The sequence below is a fragment of the Quercus lobata genome, chromosome 4, assembly GCF_001633185.2.
Source record: "Quercus lobata isolate SW786 chromosome 4, ValleyOak3.0 Primary Assembly, whole genome shotgun sequence".
Classification (NCBI taxonomy): Eukaryota; Viridiplantae; Streptophyta; class Magnoliopsida; order Fagales; family Fagaceae; genus Quercus; species Quercus lobata.
Genome location: NC_044907.1, coordinates 72,671,497 through 72,689,467, shown reverse-complemented (window position 1 = coordinate 72,689,467; position 17,971 = coordinate 72,671,497). Strand labels below are relative to the sequence as shown.

Genomic DNA, 17,971 nt, shown 5'->3' with positions numbered 1-17,971 from the left:
TTCTCCTAGAATTGTTTTAAACAACCATTAATTGATTATCCACGAAAGTCTCTGTCCGAAGACTTGTTGAGTGAAAAACCCAACTTCCATGAAACTGCAAACACATTTTCCACCCAATTCCAAACGAACGCGTTTCTGAACAATGAATATAGTCTCCAACTCTCAACTCTCAACAATAGCATACTTGTCTTTCTCTTTTATGTTGAATATCCTTTTCTTCTGTTCCGTATGGATCGCGTTCTCCAAGCAGTAGTCTGGGTGTTCCGGTGTCGAAAACCCAAGAAAACCCCACAAGCCCAAAAACCCGTGTCCACAACAAAAACCGGGCTATCCTCCATCACTGTCGTCGATCAGATCGCTTCCTTCGACCCCAACCTCGAATTCTCCATGACTGAGCTGAGGGTGGCTACCAAAGACTTCTCCCCAGAGTTTATCATCGGCGGTGGCAGCTTCGGAACCGTCTACAAGGCCCAGCTCTCCAACGGCGTCACCGTGGCCTTCAAGAGACTCAACCCAGACGCTTTCAAAGGCTTTAGGGAGTTTTGGACGGAGATGGTGACACTGGGTATGCTACACCACCCAAATATCGTTAAGATTTTGGGCTATTGCATGACCAGCTCCGATAGGCTCCTTATATGCGAGTATTTTCAGAATGGCAGTTTGGACCAGTGCTTGCACTTGGAGCAGAAGCAGGATGTGGCCGCGTTATCTTGGGGGACCCGGATTCAGATTATCAAGGGTGTGGCTAATGGCCTCTCTTTTTTGCATAGTTTGGACAAGCCCATTGCTCATCAGAATATTAAGTCCCGCAATGTGTTCTTGGACTCCGATTTTCAGGCCCATATTACTGATTTCGGTCTAGCAAGGGGGGTTGACAACTCCACTTCTTATGCGTCCACACAATCTGCGGATACAATGGGTTACTGTTACATGCCACCTGAGTACAAGGAAGGCCTCACTTCAGCTACACTCGAGGCTGATGTTTACAGTTTTGGGATTTTAATGTTCGAGATTGCTACTGGAAAGCGCCCCAATTTGCCAACCCTTTTGGACGGGAAAGAGGTTGGGATAGTCGAATGGGCCAGAAAAATGCTGGCCCAAAAACAGCATATGGAAATGGTGGATACCAGTAGTTTGAGGGAGGATGGCCTAATAGAGGCCCATGTGAAGCAGTATTTTGAAATTGCAGCAAACTGTACTGGTGAGACACGAAGAGAAAGGCCAACTATGGCTATGGTTTTTCAATGGCTAAATCCAATTCCTACGTGAATTTGTATTGCATTTTCTAGATTTTTTGGCTGCAGCAGGCAAGACCGCACAATGCTGCAGCCACTCCAGCTGGAGGGCATACTGGGTATACTGCTACCACGGGTGTTCGTGGGACGACAACTAGGGCACACCATATGTCAGCAATGCCGGGACAAGGGACTGGACAGGGACAGCTGGGTCAAGTGACTCATGAGCGTGTGGTAGAGTCTCATCCTATTGGGCCCAGGAGGACCACAACCCATAATACCAGGGTGGAAAGGAATAATCCCCCAGGATCATATGGGTCTGGGTATGGGACTGCTCCTGGTGGTAACTACAGTTAAAAATGTCAATGTTTGTTTTAATGAGGTTGTGGTTTCTTTGTTTTCTAGACTTGTTTCTGTTTGGACGTGTGTATTTGCAAGTGGCTTTTCAATTTGAATAAGAATAAGAACACCATTGAAAAAAAAATTCGGTGTGCTTTCTGGATTTTGGATCTTTGCATTTCGTACTGTTAAATAAACAATTATGTAATGTGAAAAAAAAAAATAAAAAAAAAATGAACATCTCTTTAATTTTTTTCCTGTACAGCCACCATACATGATAATTCCCACCAAGCCATGGGCTGCCCACCATGTCCCCAAATTCACAATATATTCCCCATCTTCGGTTAAAGCTAATACCAACTCCGATTCAATAGGTAGGTCAGCGTCTTCTATAAGTGTGCTACATACAATACAAAACCTCCTAAAATCACAATCAAATTACATCTCCAGTTAAATCCTTATCAGGTTCTACTCATCAAAAAAGTTATCCTCATGTATAAGTGCACGTCAAACTACTGCACCTGTGAGAACTGCGACCCAAGTGAGTTGCAATATAAACATAATAATCAAAGTAATCATAATAAAATTCAAACATGTAATACAACAATTATTGATTATATAAAACAACTAGGTTTTTTTTTTTTTTTTTTTTTCAAACATATGTATCACTTACAAAATTTCTCACAAAATTTTTTCTAGTATTATTCTATATATATATATATATATATATAAACTTTCAAAATTAAAATGGATAAAATCATATTTTTAATTGATTTTGCCACAAGAAGATTAAATGGAATAACTATATATTATCAACTAGTCGCTAACCCGTGCAATGCACGGGAAGCTATTAATAACTTCTCTAATATAAAAAAATTTAAAAATAAATAAAATAAAAATTCAATATCATGATATAAATTATATACCAAACCAATAAAATCTATCACTTACAAAGTAATAAAATTTATTACATACAATGAGATATCATGATAACCAAGAGCTTGAGATCATATTTAGAAAATATATAACTGATATAAGTACACTCCAATATAATTAATTACAAAAATATAGTTAATTCCATACTCATTCAATCAAGTATCTTTCATAAATTACATTAATCATTCTTGATGTATCTAAATTCTAACATTGCCAGTAAACAAAGATGCTAGACCTCAATGGGATTGAAAAAGCAACATAATGCCAATTTACACAATTTCTGATATCATTATTTCCACTATTGAGAGAGAGAGAGAGAGAGAGAGAGGCGGCTGTTGTGTTGCATCTCTTAAGAAGAATATACCTTGTACATTTTTTGATATGTAATCAACAAATAACAAAATAGATGTACCACATTTAGAGTATGCACATTTGAAAGATTAAAAGTAAAGTAAAATGAGAAAATGAACCCACCTAAAGTTTTTTGCTCTCCCTCTTGATGTTGACTTTTCTAACATCTTCCAAAATCAAATTTATGTACTCCTCAAAGCCATGTAAGACATAAAAATTAACATGTGACCAAATTTACATGTATTCATTTAAAATTGTGAAAGATGCTAAAAATTAGGTTGATATAAACCTTTTAACCAAAATTCAACATTTTAATGATTGCACATCAATCGGCAATTTTGCCATTGTTACTTGCAACATATATCTTTTTACTCAAATATGGTGCAATTTTGGCCATCAAATTTTGCTCAGAAGCCAAGATTAGACAACCTCCATCCTGCATTACTCTAAGAAATCTATAGAATTACCCTAAAATCAAAAAGAACATGCCACAGCCATATGGATAGGAGGCAAAAAAAAAAAAAAAAAAAATGTACATGTTCACAAAGATTTCAAAGTAAAAAATATACATTATGTAAACAGAACTTTTTCCACCACTTCTACACCTTCTAAAACACCAAAATAACCAAACCTTCTAAATTGAAGTCATTTAATGCAATCTTTTTTAAATTAAGTCATTAAAATAGCAGCATATGACTAATAGCAGGATTCTTTTGAAAACCAATTCTACATAGTTCAAGGCTTCCAAAATTTGAGACTTTCAAGTTTCTTCTAGATTAGATAACTTTAAGTTGGGCTAATTGTGCTCTTTCGGTAGTATTGCCTAGCAAATCTACTATACAAACATTACAATGGTTCCAAATCAACCCTTCAATATTCTATCATCAACGTGGAATTTAGCTAGTAGCTTCAAAAAGAATTTGATTTGCAAAATTCAGCCAGTAACATTATTCGGGTGTCTTTCAAAGACAGAAATCGGTCAAGTGCATTTATAAATATAATAAGTTTAGAGAATAATTCAGTGATATAACAATAGGGGAAGTGGCAGCATAAATAAAATCTAAATGCATCTTATAGGGGGTAACAATTAGCATAGCTGCTCCTTTTGGAATTTGGATAAAAAATATCTTTACAGCTCTCCATAACATTTTAAATCACAATCATATCATTGAAAAAATTATAACACTATAAGAAGAAACTATACAATGTATAAAAAGAATTGAAATGGAATAGAGCTGATATTGTACAAAATTACAATAGAAATTGCTATGATAAGCCTGAAGATTGAGCTAACCTACACTTTGCTCTTACAAGGAGATGATGTGTGATTTGCTAGAGCTCATTGGTGCACTGAGAACTAACATACAAGCAGGTTTAGAACACAAAGAGCCTCCATAAAGCTAATCAAGCTTGCTCTCCAGAATTCTTCACAGGTTTGATACCCAATAAATTAAATCGAAACCAACCAACCAAAATACAGAAAACTAAATCCTATGAAATGCAAAATTAAAAATATTTTTGTTAGTGTTCATATATTTTGATGAAGATTAAATCTTTCAAACATGGAAGACTCATAGCTTGTCTACAATTATATGGATAACAACAAATAGAACCCAAAATATATTTAAAACCTTATTCAGAAGCTTTGAATTAAAAAAAAAAAAAAACACACACACACACACACACAAATTAGTAAACCAAAGTGCTAAATTGGACCCAAAAACCACAATTTCACTCCTACTAACAAATAAATAAAGAGAATAGGTTAGGGAGGAAATCCTAAATTAAATTAAAAACATCACTAACCATTCCTCAAAACGCCAAGAGACAAAGCCTAGGTAGAATTTGATCTTCTATGGTGTTCCCCTGGGAAAAACAAAAAAGAACAAAGAGGAAACATATTAGCAATTGAAATCTATTATTGCAGCAAACCCTAATTAGGAACCCTAAAATCCCAAAACTAATAAAAACCCCAAATCAATCCTTCAGCCTCAAAGTCATCTTGATTTCGTCCTAATTCAAGAATGTTCAGAAACTATGGAAACAAAAACCACAAATTAATTATAAGCAAATAGATTAGGACAACAGCAACAAAAAAGGAAGAAGATAAGGAAGATTGAGGATTCAAGGTGATCTTACCAAGGAGTTCTTGAGAAATTGAAACGGGAGATATTGGGGCGGTTAGTTCTTGAAGAGGTTTTAGGGTTTTATTGGGTTTGATTGAAAAACAAATCAGAGAATACTGGAAGGGTAGAGAAGAGAGATGAGGGAGAGAAATAGAGAACAAAAAATTTGGGGAAGGAGAACAAAAAATTTGGATATCAGGTTTGATATTGCCGTGGAAAATAGAAATAGGTTTTTTTTAGTTGATTTTTTTTATAATAATTATGATGATTTAAAAATAATGATGCTGTGGATTGAGAAATAGAAATAATTTTTTTAATTATTTTTAAAATTTAAAAATAATGATGACGTGAAAAATTGTGGGAAATTCAAAAGTTTCGGTTATATATATATATATATATAAATGAGATATTAAAAGGTCTGTTTTCAATTATTTATTTATTATTTATTTTTTTATTTATCACGCTACTAATTAAGTACTGTACTTGATAGAATTCTTTTAAAAAACCATTAAAAGCCTGGTTGGTCAACTATTTTTTATCACTTAATTTCCATCACTCATCACTCAATTTCCATCACTCATCACTCATAACTCATAACTCATCACTCATCACTCAATTTTTCACACCTGTTTGGCATCATCACCCAATTTCCATCACTTAATATTTTTCACACTATTTGTGGGCTCATACTTGTCAGCCAGTGTAGCTTCTTTTTCTTTTTTTTTTCCCGTACCCAAATTCACCGAAGCTAAAAAAAAAGAAAAAAAAAATAGAATTGGAGATCGAACAAGTGAAAAAAAAAGAAGTCAAAATGTGATCAAAAGTTGCGGCTGTGGGTCCCTCCATGTGTGTTTATTTACAAAAATACCATTGAGTTATGAGTTATGGAAATAGACTTATTGTTTGGCCAAGGCTGTTTTCAGTTTCCATAACTCATAACTCAAAAATCAGAGAATTGAGTGATGGAAACAGAGTTATCGTTTGGCCAAACAACTTTTTTGCTATAGATCCCATCACTTTTAAGTTATGAGTTATGAAAACTGAGAATTGAGTTATCAAATTTGGTCGGCCAAACAGCCTCTAATTGATTACCCACGAAAGTCTCTGTCCGAAGACTTGTTGAGAGAAAGACCCAGCTTCTTCCATGAAACCGCAAATGCCCTTATCCCTCCAATTCCAACCGAACGCGTTTCTGAACAATGAATCTGGTGTTAATAAGTCTCAAACTCTCAAACAGTAACATATTTTGTCTTTCTCTTTTATGTTGAATATCTTTTTCTTCTGATCCGTATGGATCACGTTTTCCTCGCAACAGCCTACGGTTTACTCTTCTTCTTATCTCTAACCGGGATCATTACTTTCTGGGTGTTCCGGTGTCGAAAACCCAAGATAACCCAACTCGTATCCACAACAACCCAGCTACCCTCCATCACCACCGTCGATCAGAGCGCTTCCTTCGACCCCAACCTCAAATTCTCCATGACTAAGCTGAGGGCGGCTACCAAAAACTTCTCCCCAGAGTTTATCATCGGCGGTGGCAGCTTCGGAACCGTCTACAAGGCCCAGCTCTCCAACGGCGTCACCGTGGCCATCAAGAGACTCAACCCAGACGCTTTCAAAGGTTTTAGGGAGTTTTGGGCGGAAATGGTGACACTGGGTATGCTCCACCACCCAAATATCGCTAAGATTTTCGGCTATTGTTTCAGCGGCTCCGATAGGCTCCTCATATACGAGTTTTTTCAGAATGGCAGTTTGGACCGTTGGTTGCACTTGGAGCAGGAGCAGGAGCAGGAGCAGGAACAGGACGTGGACACGTTAACGTTATCTTGGGGCACCCGGATTCAAATTGTCAAGGGTGTGGCTAGTGGCCTCTTTTTTTTGCATAGTTTGGACAAGCCAATTGCTCATCAGGATATTGAGTCCCGCATTGTGTTCTTGGACTCCGATTTTCAAGCCCATATTTGTGATTTCGGCCATGCAAGAAGGATCGACACTTCCACTTCTTATGCGTCCACACAATCTGCGGGGACACTGGGTTACTGTTACATGCCCCCTGAGTACAAGGCAGGCCTCACTACAGCTACACTCGAGGCTGATGTTTACAGTTTTGGGATCTTGATGTTCGAGATTGCTACTGGAAAGCGTCCCAATTTGCCTACACTTTTGGACGGGGAAGAGGTTGGGATAGTTGAATGGGCTAGGAAAATGCTGGCCCAAGATAAGCATATGCAAATGGTGGATGCTAGTATTTTGACGGAGGGTGGCCTAATAGAGGCCCATGTGAAAGAGTATTTTGAAATTGCAGAAATGTGTACTAGTGAGATAAAAAGAGAAAGGCCAACTATGGCTAAGGTTTTTCGATTGCTAAATCCAATTCCTATGTGAATTTGTATTGCATTTTCTAGATTGTTTGTTGAAGAATAAATTAAATGTGTAATATGTTTTCTAGACTGTTTGTTGAAGAATAAATTAGATAGATTGTATGTGCACGTACTTTGGTAGAATGAATCATACATTTGCCGAATCTTGCTCTTTGCTAACTTTACAAATTCTTCCTTACGATCTCTTCACCTTTTGGTACACCTTCAAGTCACTAAAGGGGCTACAATGGTCCTAGGCTGGCTTTTCCACTACATCAATTAGGCTATTGTCTAAAGCCCCCTAGTGGAAGGGGGCCCCAAAATTTTGAAAAAGAATGGGCAGTAGAAAAAAAAAATAGTTTCAGATGAAATTCCAAATAATTTGATACATGCTTGTGACTAAAGAACAAAAAGTCTAGAACATCCTTGTAAACATTGATACCCCATTTTTTTTTTTTAAACAAAATCAATTATCCCAAAAATATCATCCTTAACCTCTAGAAAAATCAAAATTCAACTGGATAAAGATCAATTTCAGTCTAAAAAATTACCCACAAAACAATCTCAAATCAAAACAAATAAAAAATCTCAAATCCCTAAAATTTACTCATACATTTTTCTCTCTCACTCTTTCTCTCCGCCTCTCTCTCTCAGCTCTTGCTCTCTGCCTCTCTCATTCTTTCTCTCCACTGGTTCAACAAAATACAACACAAAATTAGTCAATTTGCATCTCAAAAGGCAAGAAAAATAGATATTAACTAAAATATATTATAATATACAAATATTAAATAAATATTAATTTAATTAATACATAAATATAAAAGGCCCCATTTTAGTTCTCGTCTAAGGCTCCAAAATGAATAAATTTTTTATTAGTAATAAACAAAATACAACACAAAATTTAGATGAAAATAGATTTTAAATAAAATATATTATAATATAAAAATATTAAATAAATATTAATTTAATTAATACATAAAAATAAAAAAAGACCCCATTTTAGTTCTTGCCTAAGGCCCCAAAATGTCTAGGGCCGACCCTGCTAAGGTCTTTCTGTATATTCCATTCTCCAAATCTTAAGGCATTGTAGTTGGTATCCCTAGAGAGAGACAGTCTATTTGAGAGAGTACTTACAAAAACTATATGTATGTTTTTTCTCCTAGTCTATAGTAATATGACTGTTGTAGGAGTATTTAAATACAAATAAGGATAAAACTACTATCAGATGAGCGGTCCTTAAAAATGCTCAACTACTCATCTTAAATCACTTCACTATTGATCACTAATCTTGACAACTTATCTTAGGATTAGTTTAAATTTGAACTCATCAAATTAAGTCCATGTATTCGATAACCCATGTCGACAATACATGGGCCATAGGTTATAGGTTTGGTCAAATCTTGCCCAATTACTGACATCTCTCACTTGTTCACAATGGGTACTAGAGTTAAAATTGACTTCTCTTAATCTTTTGTCCAATCCTCTCTTTATATAGAAAATAGAGTGTGCAACCCAACGAGAAGGTTTAGGGTAGAAGTACTAAATTAAGTCATCATCTAAACTAACATAATACATTGCTCATAATATCACCTTTATGCCCCATATTATTTGATCACACCCAATTAAGTTTCTTTAACCCCTCATGAGCTCAAAACTCAAGCAACACTTGATCCCATACAATATAATTTACTCATGATTATGTCGAAAAATAGATTCTTCATCATTGCACGAGCTATGAGGCATAAAATGAATGGTGTGTTTTAAATAATAAACTCATGTCAATTCATTCACACTCGACCACTTTCCTAGACATGCTCCACGAGATTATATTATATTATGACCCTAAGGTGACATTGTGGACACCCCAAAAAAGGCTTTAGGTTTGTCGCACATTGGGTCCTTAGTGATGTGGCTCCTTGTGTGCATGTGTTTCTTAGGTGAGGTGTGTTCGTAAGTCACTTTTTCTTATTTTATTTTTAGGAGTCATTACTAACCATTGGTTTTGTATTAGGTGTGGTTGGTCACCTATTTGTCTAATTCTTTTTTAGTTACCTAATTAACTAAAAACTAATTCAAGAGTAATTAATTAATTAAGGTAAACTAAAGTCTCAAACCAAAAATCTTGGACTCGGAAGTTCAGTTACGAGTAGGGAAGGTGTTAGGCACCCCACACTACCTATCCAAAGGACAGTATCCCATATTAATTTTAATTCCAATGTGAGAGACCTTGAAAGTTGCCTCTTAAAAAAAAGAGATTTTTGGAGTGCTTTTTAGGGAACCTCTCTTTTTGGGTAAGTGGTATGGAGTCGCCACTTATTTTTTATTCAAAAAGATAAGAAAAAACTAAATACATGACTGAATTATTCTCTTCATTGATTGAATAAAAAATTACATATTTGAAAAATTGAAAAATTACATGGCTTTGGGTCCTAGTTACAAACTACCAAATAATTACATGGCATTTTGTCCTAGTTACATTCTACCCAAAATAAAATAAAGACAAGGTTAGATCTACTTATCCAAAGACCTAAATCTGGAGGATAGGTTACGAAATGGGAAGGTGCTAGGCACCCATTTTGCCCAGACAGAGTCTGGTCTTCTAGACTCTTGTGACAAATGTACCTTTTTATACATGTCATGAATGATATGTTGAACATGTGAAACAAAAATTAAATCACACTAATTTATTTATGAATGAAGTCTCTTCTTTTGAAAATAATCAGATCTATTTTGGTTGGTAAAAAAAATTGATTTTGATTTGTCAAAATACCAAATCCATTTTGTAGTATGTAGAAAAAAGTAGTTTCTGGAGATAAAAAATTCAGATCTGTGTAAAATAAAGTCTTTTGATTTGAAAAATATCAGATCTGTTTTTAAGAACTAAAAAAAAGGGTTTTTTGGTTCATAAAAGATTAGATCTGTTTTGTATATGTTTTAAAAAATATGGAAAAGATTGTTTAAGAAGAGAGCTTCACCCATAATTTAAATTTATGCAACATGAATTAAATCAAACAAACACAAACACAATCATGTTTAATCCTTTTCTTTATTTCAAAAATCTGCATATGTTAAAGAAAAATCAAATCTGTTTCTAAGAAAGATACAAATCAGTTTTTAACCTAAAAAAAAATTCAGATCTGCATCTAATAAAGATATGGATCTATTTTTGTTTGAAGAAAAACTTAGATCTACATCTAATAATGATGTAGATCTGTTTTTTATTAAGAAAAATTTTGATCTACATCCAATAAAGATGCAGATTTGTTTTTATTTTAAGGAAAAGAATTGTTCACATGCAGATTATTGACATTTAAGAAAGAAATTTTAAAAATTGCATAAAAAAAACAATCATGCTTTAAACAAAACAATGATGAACCATTCATGTTATGGATAAAAACATTCATCAACATAAAAAGAAGTATAAAAAAGATAGGGTGATTGAAAACAACCTCTTGCATGAGCACTCCTTGTTCTTGAGAGGATGTTTTAGGGTTCAAAGAAACTTATTCAATTATCTTTGAAACCTAAAATCCCTAATTTTTGTAGCAAATCTTAGAGAGAATTAGCAAATATCAGCAATTTGAGAGCCTCAAAATGTATGCCTCTCAAAGCGTAAAAAAAGGTGCTTAATTATGAGACCCAACCTTTATTTATAGAGGCCAGAAGACTCTAAAAAATAGCTCCAATGTGTAGAACACGAATTAGGACTCATCCTTTTATGAAAAGATCGAAAAGGGTGTGCCTTATCATCACCCGAAGGGCATTGGGCCAAAGCCCAAAAGGGGGAAATTTGGCCCTTTTAAAGTGTCGTTTGACACTCCAAAAGTGTTGAATGGGTTCTTGGACATCGAACATTCTTCTGTGTTCGAGAGTGTTTTAGACTCTCCTTTTAGGGTTTTTTGATCCGGTCCCTGCACCTTGACGTGTTTTCATCCTTAGTCTATGTTTTTATTTTATTTTTTTAATCTCTTTTCTGAATAATTCAGGCTTTCCCAAGAACAATTATCTTGTAGATAAATACCCTAAAATAAATCTTGATAAAGTTCAGATTATCCACAATTTTATTGTTATCTAATCGTCCTTTTTATTCCTATGCATGCATCCCTATTTTAAACACTAATTATCAACCAATCACAAAATTATTTAATTAATTTAAATTGATCATGTGTGGTAGACTCTACCTAGACACAATGTATGTTGACTGTGCAACTTGATCATGCGATATCTTTCGATCTGATGGTCTGATTTGGAAACCGGACACACCATTATGACCGTTAGAATCTCAAGATCATTTTTATGATATGCAATGAATGAATTAATGCATGCAATGCAAAGACAAATTGATGCATGTAATGCAATCATGATTTTTGGGGTACATGGATGGTCCTTCAAGTCATTCTCCTTAATTAAATCATGGGTGCAAAATTAAGTGTCTACAGAATGCCCCTCATTGACAGAGCTTGAAAAGCGAATGTCAATGTAAAACAAAGACACTGATTTTAGCAACCATGATTTAATTCAAGTTGAATTTTCAAAGATTACCTAGCCCTCGAACCTAAAACTTTGGAACATAGAACTAAGGCCTTATCTTTTGAAAAAAATGAAAATACTTGACTTAGCTGGTAGTTGATGACTCTAGAAATGATTCTTGACAATTGGGGTGACCAAGAGACTTTTCAATCTTGATCTTGATAATGGAGTTGTTTGTGACCCAAGGGCTTATCTACTTCGATCTTGATGAAAGGAAACTAAAGGGCAAAAGGGCTTCTCTACCTTGAAACTAGAGTTGTCTATGACCCAAGGGCTTCTAGTGTCGATCAAAGGTCTTCTCTTCTTCAATCTAGAGTTGTTGAAATGATGATCAAAGGTCTTCTATACTTCAATCTGGAGTTGTAGAAATGGCCATCAAAGGTCTTCTCTACTCCAATTTGGAGGTGTTTTAATGGCAATCAAAGGTCTTCCCTACTTCAGTCTAGACTGTTGAAATGGTGATCAAAGGTCTTCTCTACTTCAATCTAGACTGCTGAAATGGTGATCAAATGTCTTCTCTACTTTAGTCTAGAATTGTTGAAATGGCGATCAAAGGTCATCTTTACTTCGATCCGAACTGTTAAAATGTCGATCAAAGGTCTTCTCTACTTCAATCGGAGTTTGTTGAAATGTCAATACAGGGTTTCTCTACTTCGATTTGGAGTTTGTTGAAATGTCGATCAAAGGTCTTCTTTACTTCGATCCGAATTGCTGAAATGTCGATCAAAGGTCTTCTTTACTTCAATATGGAGTTTGTTGAAATGTCAATCCAGGGTTTCTCTACTTCGATCTTGAGTTTGTTGAAATGTTGATCAAAGGTCTTCTCTACTTCAATATGGAGTTTGTTGAAATGTCGATCCAGGGCTTCTCTACTTCGTTCTGGAGTTTGTTGAAATGTCAATCCATGGCTTCTCTACTTCGATCTGGAGTGTTGCCTGCAAAAAGTCAAAATTTGGGGGCTAGATTTTTAAATTATGAGAGCTTTTAGATCCCACTGTTTTTTGAGATGTGTGATTTTCATTTGTTCCTTTTTTTGAGAAACATTTGATTTTTTGAAACTTGGAAGTTTTGAAATTGACATTTAATATTTTGAGACTTTGGAACTTGGAGATTTTGACTTGAAATTTGGAACTTAAAATCTGAAATTTTGAAACTTAGAATTTTGAAAATTAAGGCTTGAAATTTTGATCATGAAATCTGAGGTTTAGATTTTTTTGAAAACTAAAGATTTGAGTTTAAAATTTGGGCAGTGAGAATGTGGAATTGAAAATTTGGGAATGAAAATTTTGAATTGAAAATTTGGAGTTTGAAAGATACTTGAAAACTTTGAAAAAGATTTTTTTTTGGGTTGATTGAGTCAACTCAACTTTTGGCTGAGTTTTAAGTGTGGAGGCTGAAATTTTGGCCCCCCATTTCTTTGTTTCTTCCTTTTTCCTTTTTGCTTCATCTTTTATCAACTTCGCATCCTCCATTGAGACTATTCACCTTCTTCTTCCACTTGATTTTTCTTCTTCATCTCACCATTTCTTCTCACAAAAAACACTTTTCTAAGCTTCTTAACCTTCCCTCATCCATCTCTATCAATATTTCTTTAGATCCTTGTGTTTTGAGCATTTTCATCACACACCCATTTTTGGTGAAACCCATTTTCTTTGCATCAAGATGGCTTCTTCCTCCAAGGGATCTTCTTTTCTTGCTTTTCATAGTAAGAAATATGATCCAACATTTGATTGGCATGATGATGATGGGCTTCTTCAAGACCCTAGGACCTATGCTCCATATTGTCATGTAGAAACCAAGGTTAGGTTTTTTTTTTTTTTTTTTTTCTTAGAAAAAATGTTGTTTCATATTTCATTGAAAGTTTCATGGTGAGATATTGTCATTTGGTTATTTTGAAATTGATAGGCCAAGAATGTATTAACCCCTTGTGATAGATTAACCAATTAATTAGCCAAGTTGATTAATTAATCAGATTAACATACAATATGCATGGCAGCACAAAAAAATCACCAATTAATCTAAATGCAGCGGAAATTAAATTGAAAATGGTGATTTGTTTTCGAATGGGGAAAATTTACACCGCAAAAACCCCACCGGGTGATTTTAAGGTCACCACTTCCGAGAATTCACTATTATCAAAACAAGCGGTTACAAGTAAAGGAATTCCAGTATCTTATACCAACCTACAGTTGAACCCTTACCCCAATACCCAATTGGACTTGTTCTATAGTGACAGTCTCTTTTTTTCAATGCACGGCTCCTAGTATGTGACTAACCAATAGTTGCGCGAATCCTAGTACGCGATTTAATCACCAACTTGAGAAGGATGTTGGCTGTAAAGTTCTTCAGTTTATCACACGATGAAGATCAATAAGCTCCTTGGTCACAAAACCCTACAGTGTACAAACATAGCAACTTTTTCAAGAGAAAGATGAACTAGGGCAAATTCTGTCTCCGGTCACAATTTGCTTGAACAAAACCTTGCTTCACACTCGTGCAACTTGTGTAACCTCTAACGACCCTCAAAATAATCCTTATATATGTTTATGGTTGTGAGAAAAGAAAGCCTAAACACATTACTCACGCATTGGATGAAAATCCACTCTGAAAAACTGAGTTTCATAAACCTCGACAGATAGCCATCTATCGAGCTAGCTATTGAGCCACGGGTTGAAACAACTTTTAAACCTTGATAGATGCTAGTTGTCGAGCTTTAAAATTCAGCACTTTTTCACTTGTTTCTTGGACAAACTTGCATGGCTTTAACACTTGAACTTGAAATCTCGTTCCTTGAAGTATTAAACACATCCTAGATCTACCAAATTACAAGTAAAGTGCGTGTTGTCAAAGGATTAGCCAATTACATAAAATATTGACATATATTCCTAACATTGAATCACATATGTCCTAACAGAAATTTTTGGGGCATTGCATGATTGGTTATGTTGGAGAATGTTGGCTTTGGAGCATTCTCGAAGTATTGTTTTTTCTTTAATCATGGTGCAATTTGGACAATGTTGGTGGTTATGGAATTTTGACAATGTAGGTAGATGGTGATGTTGTTGGAAGAATTTTGGTTTGGATTTTGGGAGTATTGGCATTGTGAAAAATTTGTGTTAGTCTTATATGAATATGTACATGATGTATGTGGGAAAAACTTGTTGGCATGTGTAAACTTTGTTTTATGGACATGACAAAATTTTGTGGGTAAATTTATGAATATGGAAAATTTTGATTATGGTAAAATTTTGACTGTGAAAAATTTTGTTGGGTATGTGATTTTGGTTCATGGAAAATTTTTGTGGCTATGATTTTGGCTATGTAAGAATTTATTTGTGCATGGGCATGAACTTGTGGGAATTTTTTTGCATGGCTATGGAAAAAAATTGGTAGTTGTGTATGGATGTGTGGAAAATTTTGATTGTGGTGAAATTTTGGTGGGGCATTGGTTGTGAGAATATATATATATATATATATATATATATATTTTTATGGAAATTTTTGGTCATGTGGGTTTTGGAAAGTTATTTTGGCTATGTGGTAATGGTGTTGTGAATTTTTTAGGTCTGGATGTAAGAGTACTTTGGAGTTGGTCCTGAAATCCAGGAAGAAGTTGCTGGCATTTTTCCTAGATTTCTGCTTTGGTTGCCCAAACATCGTTTGTCTACACCTTCTAGGCATTCTTTGGAAATTTGGCGCTTGGTGATTGATAATTTGACTATTGATGATGTGAGTTCTCCCTCCTCTTTCTTTTGAAATCTTTGGCACTTGGCTATGGTTTAGTCTCTTCTCATTTTGAGTTCCTTTATGACTTTTTAGATGGATTTAAATCCTTGGGTTGGATGTGAGGGGTATGTAGAGTGTGAGCAAGCTCTAGAATTGAATGGCCGCCAAGTGTTGCTTAAGTGTGGACATGGAAGGTATTAGTATCTTGGTGATTGGGTGTTGCCCCAAGTTGAACATGAGTATCCTTCTACCACAATTCCAACTCCTTCTTGTCACACTGTCTGGTTGGTTGACTTTATGGCTAATGAAAAGATTGCTCAGGCCCGTGATGGCTATATTGTTGCAGGAGTAGAAGGGAATTATTCTGAATTCATCTGACTTCATTTGCAAGGTTGCTTAGTTGGCAGACGATATTTTTTTCCCTTCTAAAGTCAAATTTCTTGATCTTGCAAATTCCTTTTCATATTTCTGCTTGGTAACAATACTTGCATGTTGTATTTTCAACCTCCATCTTCTGAAGGAGAGGAAGGGAGAGAGGAAGATGAAGAAATTCCCTCTCCCCACCATGTTGGTAGTTCTTCTAGTTCCTTCATGGAGACTTATCCTCATTTTCTAGCATGGCAATATGATGTGATGAATCCTGATGGAATGTATAGTTTTATGCCTTTGACTAGGCCACGTACCAATTGTTCCTTGGCCCGATTCGGTATGTTCTTGAATGTTCCATTCTTTGTCTTTATTTCTTCTTAGCTTGATGAGTGGCTCTTAATCTGATGACTCTTGATTTGGCAAATTTGTGCTTCAGGTTGATGTGGATCTTGTTGAGGAGAGCATGCAGATGATTGGAGGCTTGCAATCCTTGGCTCGCACTCAGTCCTCCCAATATGTGCTCAATGATGCGAGCTGGGTATGCCATATTGCTTTCTGAGTGTCTTTGGCTTGAACTGTGCTTGATAGTGGAATTAACACTTGATTTTGCCGACTTTTCAAGCACATTGAATGGAAACTGCTGACACTACCAGGAGCCTTGAACTTGAAAATTGTCAGTACGATCCTTGCTTTTTCGCAAGTTAGGAAGGAAATGCTGAGGGTGGCTCTTCTAGAGGTGGATCAAGGAGATCCTCACGTAGGTGGACTCGGAGTCCTAATGATGTATAACTTGTATTTTTATTTTTCCTACAAAAGAAAAGGAAGTGTTCCTTAGAAAATCTTGTATTATTTTCCATGTTTAGCTCTTTGCCCCTTGGATCATGTAGAGACTTTAACTAAGACAAGTTTAGAATTCATCTGATGATGTCTTGTAATGCTAATTTAGACTTATCCAGCTTGGCTCTGCTAGAATCTGCACCTACTTGAATGAGGTGGAGCCGAATGCCCCTAGTTTAAAATGAATGCATGACTTTTGGAAATCTTGGTTATGATGATTTAAAAAAAAAAAAAAATGATGAGGATTTCTTTGATTATTTGAAAATGAATGAGACATGGACAAATGCCCCTAGTTTGGAACATTAAACTATGAGTCTTAAAAAAAAACTTGATTTGATCAACTTTTGAAAACAATGATGCAAGTGATTAGACATGTCAAAATGCCTTAGTTTGACCAAAAAAATCTTTTTGAATGTTAAACGATCTTAAAAAAAAAAATGTCTGAGAGGACGAAATTGCATGGAGTTGCATGAGTGTATGATGGAGGGGTTGCGTGCCACGTGGCACATAAGGAGTGCCATTTGGCACTTTTGGAGTGCCGTTTGGCACTTTGAAAGTGCTAATTGGCACTTTTAGAGTGCCGAATGGCACCTGGCCACGCCACGACTGTGATCATGATACACTCCCCTAGTTAGCTACAAACTCTCTATTTCAAACTTGATTAGGAATTGATGCAACTTATTTAAATGAATTCTCCTACGACAAATCTCTGCTTAAAGGTTAGTAAAACACAATAAAAAGTCACCCATGGCTAGCAATCATAATTTTTCTTATTCAACAATTCATCATATCAACATATGGGTTCGTAGCTTTGATTTCATTACCAAAACCAATTTTACAGCCTTCAAACTAGAGGGAACTAAGGCTTTGAGGAATGTCAAAATCAAATGGGACTTCCTTCATGCTGCTGTGAAATTCTAGGATCCCGAAGATCATGTTTTTTGGTTTAATACTGCTGAAATCTGTCTGACAATTGAAGAATTCTTTGCTATCATGGGTTATGATCCCAGCAGAAAATCTATAGCGGTTTCTTGTGATCCTAGGCATAAGGAATCTTTGTTTGATGTTCTTGGTCTTCCTACATCCATTACTAATAGTATGATGAAGGTTATGGTGAATCTTCGAGCCATTATCTCTCGATTGATTGACAGATGCACCTATG

At 35.4% G+C, this 17,971-nt stretch overlaps 2 protein-coding genes across 2 annotated transcripts; both read left to right on the top strand.

Annotated features, from left to right (window-relative positions):
* LOC115983852 (probable serine/threonine-protein kinase PBL1) lies at positions 1 to 1,403 on the top strand. Its single transcript, XM_031106686.1, has one exon. The coding sequence runs from the start codon at positions 229 to 231 to the stop codon at positions 1,267 to 1,269; it is 1,041 nt and encodes a 346-aa protein (XP_030962546.1). The 5' UTR covers positions 1 to 228; the 3' UTR covers positions 1,270 to 1,403.
* Positions 1,404 to 6,076: 4,673 nt separating this feature from the next.
* On the top strand, positions 6,077 to 7,435 carry LOC115987012 (leucine-rich repeat receptor protein kinase EMS1-like). The gene has a single exon (XM_031110451.1). It carries the CDS (start codon positions 6,278 to 6,280, stop codon positions 7,370 to 7,372), a length of 1,095 nt encoding a protein of 364 aa, XP_030966311.1. The 5' UTR covers positions 6,077 to 6,277; the 3' UTR covers positions 7,373 to 7,435.
* The last annotated feature ends 10,536 nt before the right edge of the window (positions 7,436 to 17,971 follow it).

Coding starts and splice junctions, on each gene's coding strand:
- LOC115983852 (XM_031106686.1), top strand. CDS start 229: ATGGATCGCGTTCTCCAAGCAGTAGTCTGGGTGTTCCGGTGTCGAAAA.
- LOC115987012 (XM_031110451.1), top strand. CDS start 6,278: ATGGATCACGTTTTCCTCGCAACAGCCTACGGTTTACTCTTCTTCTTA.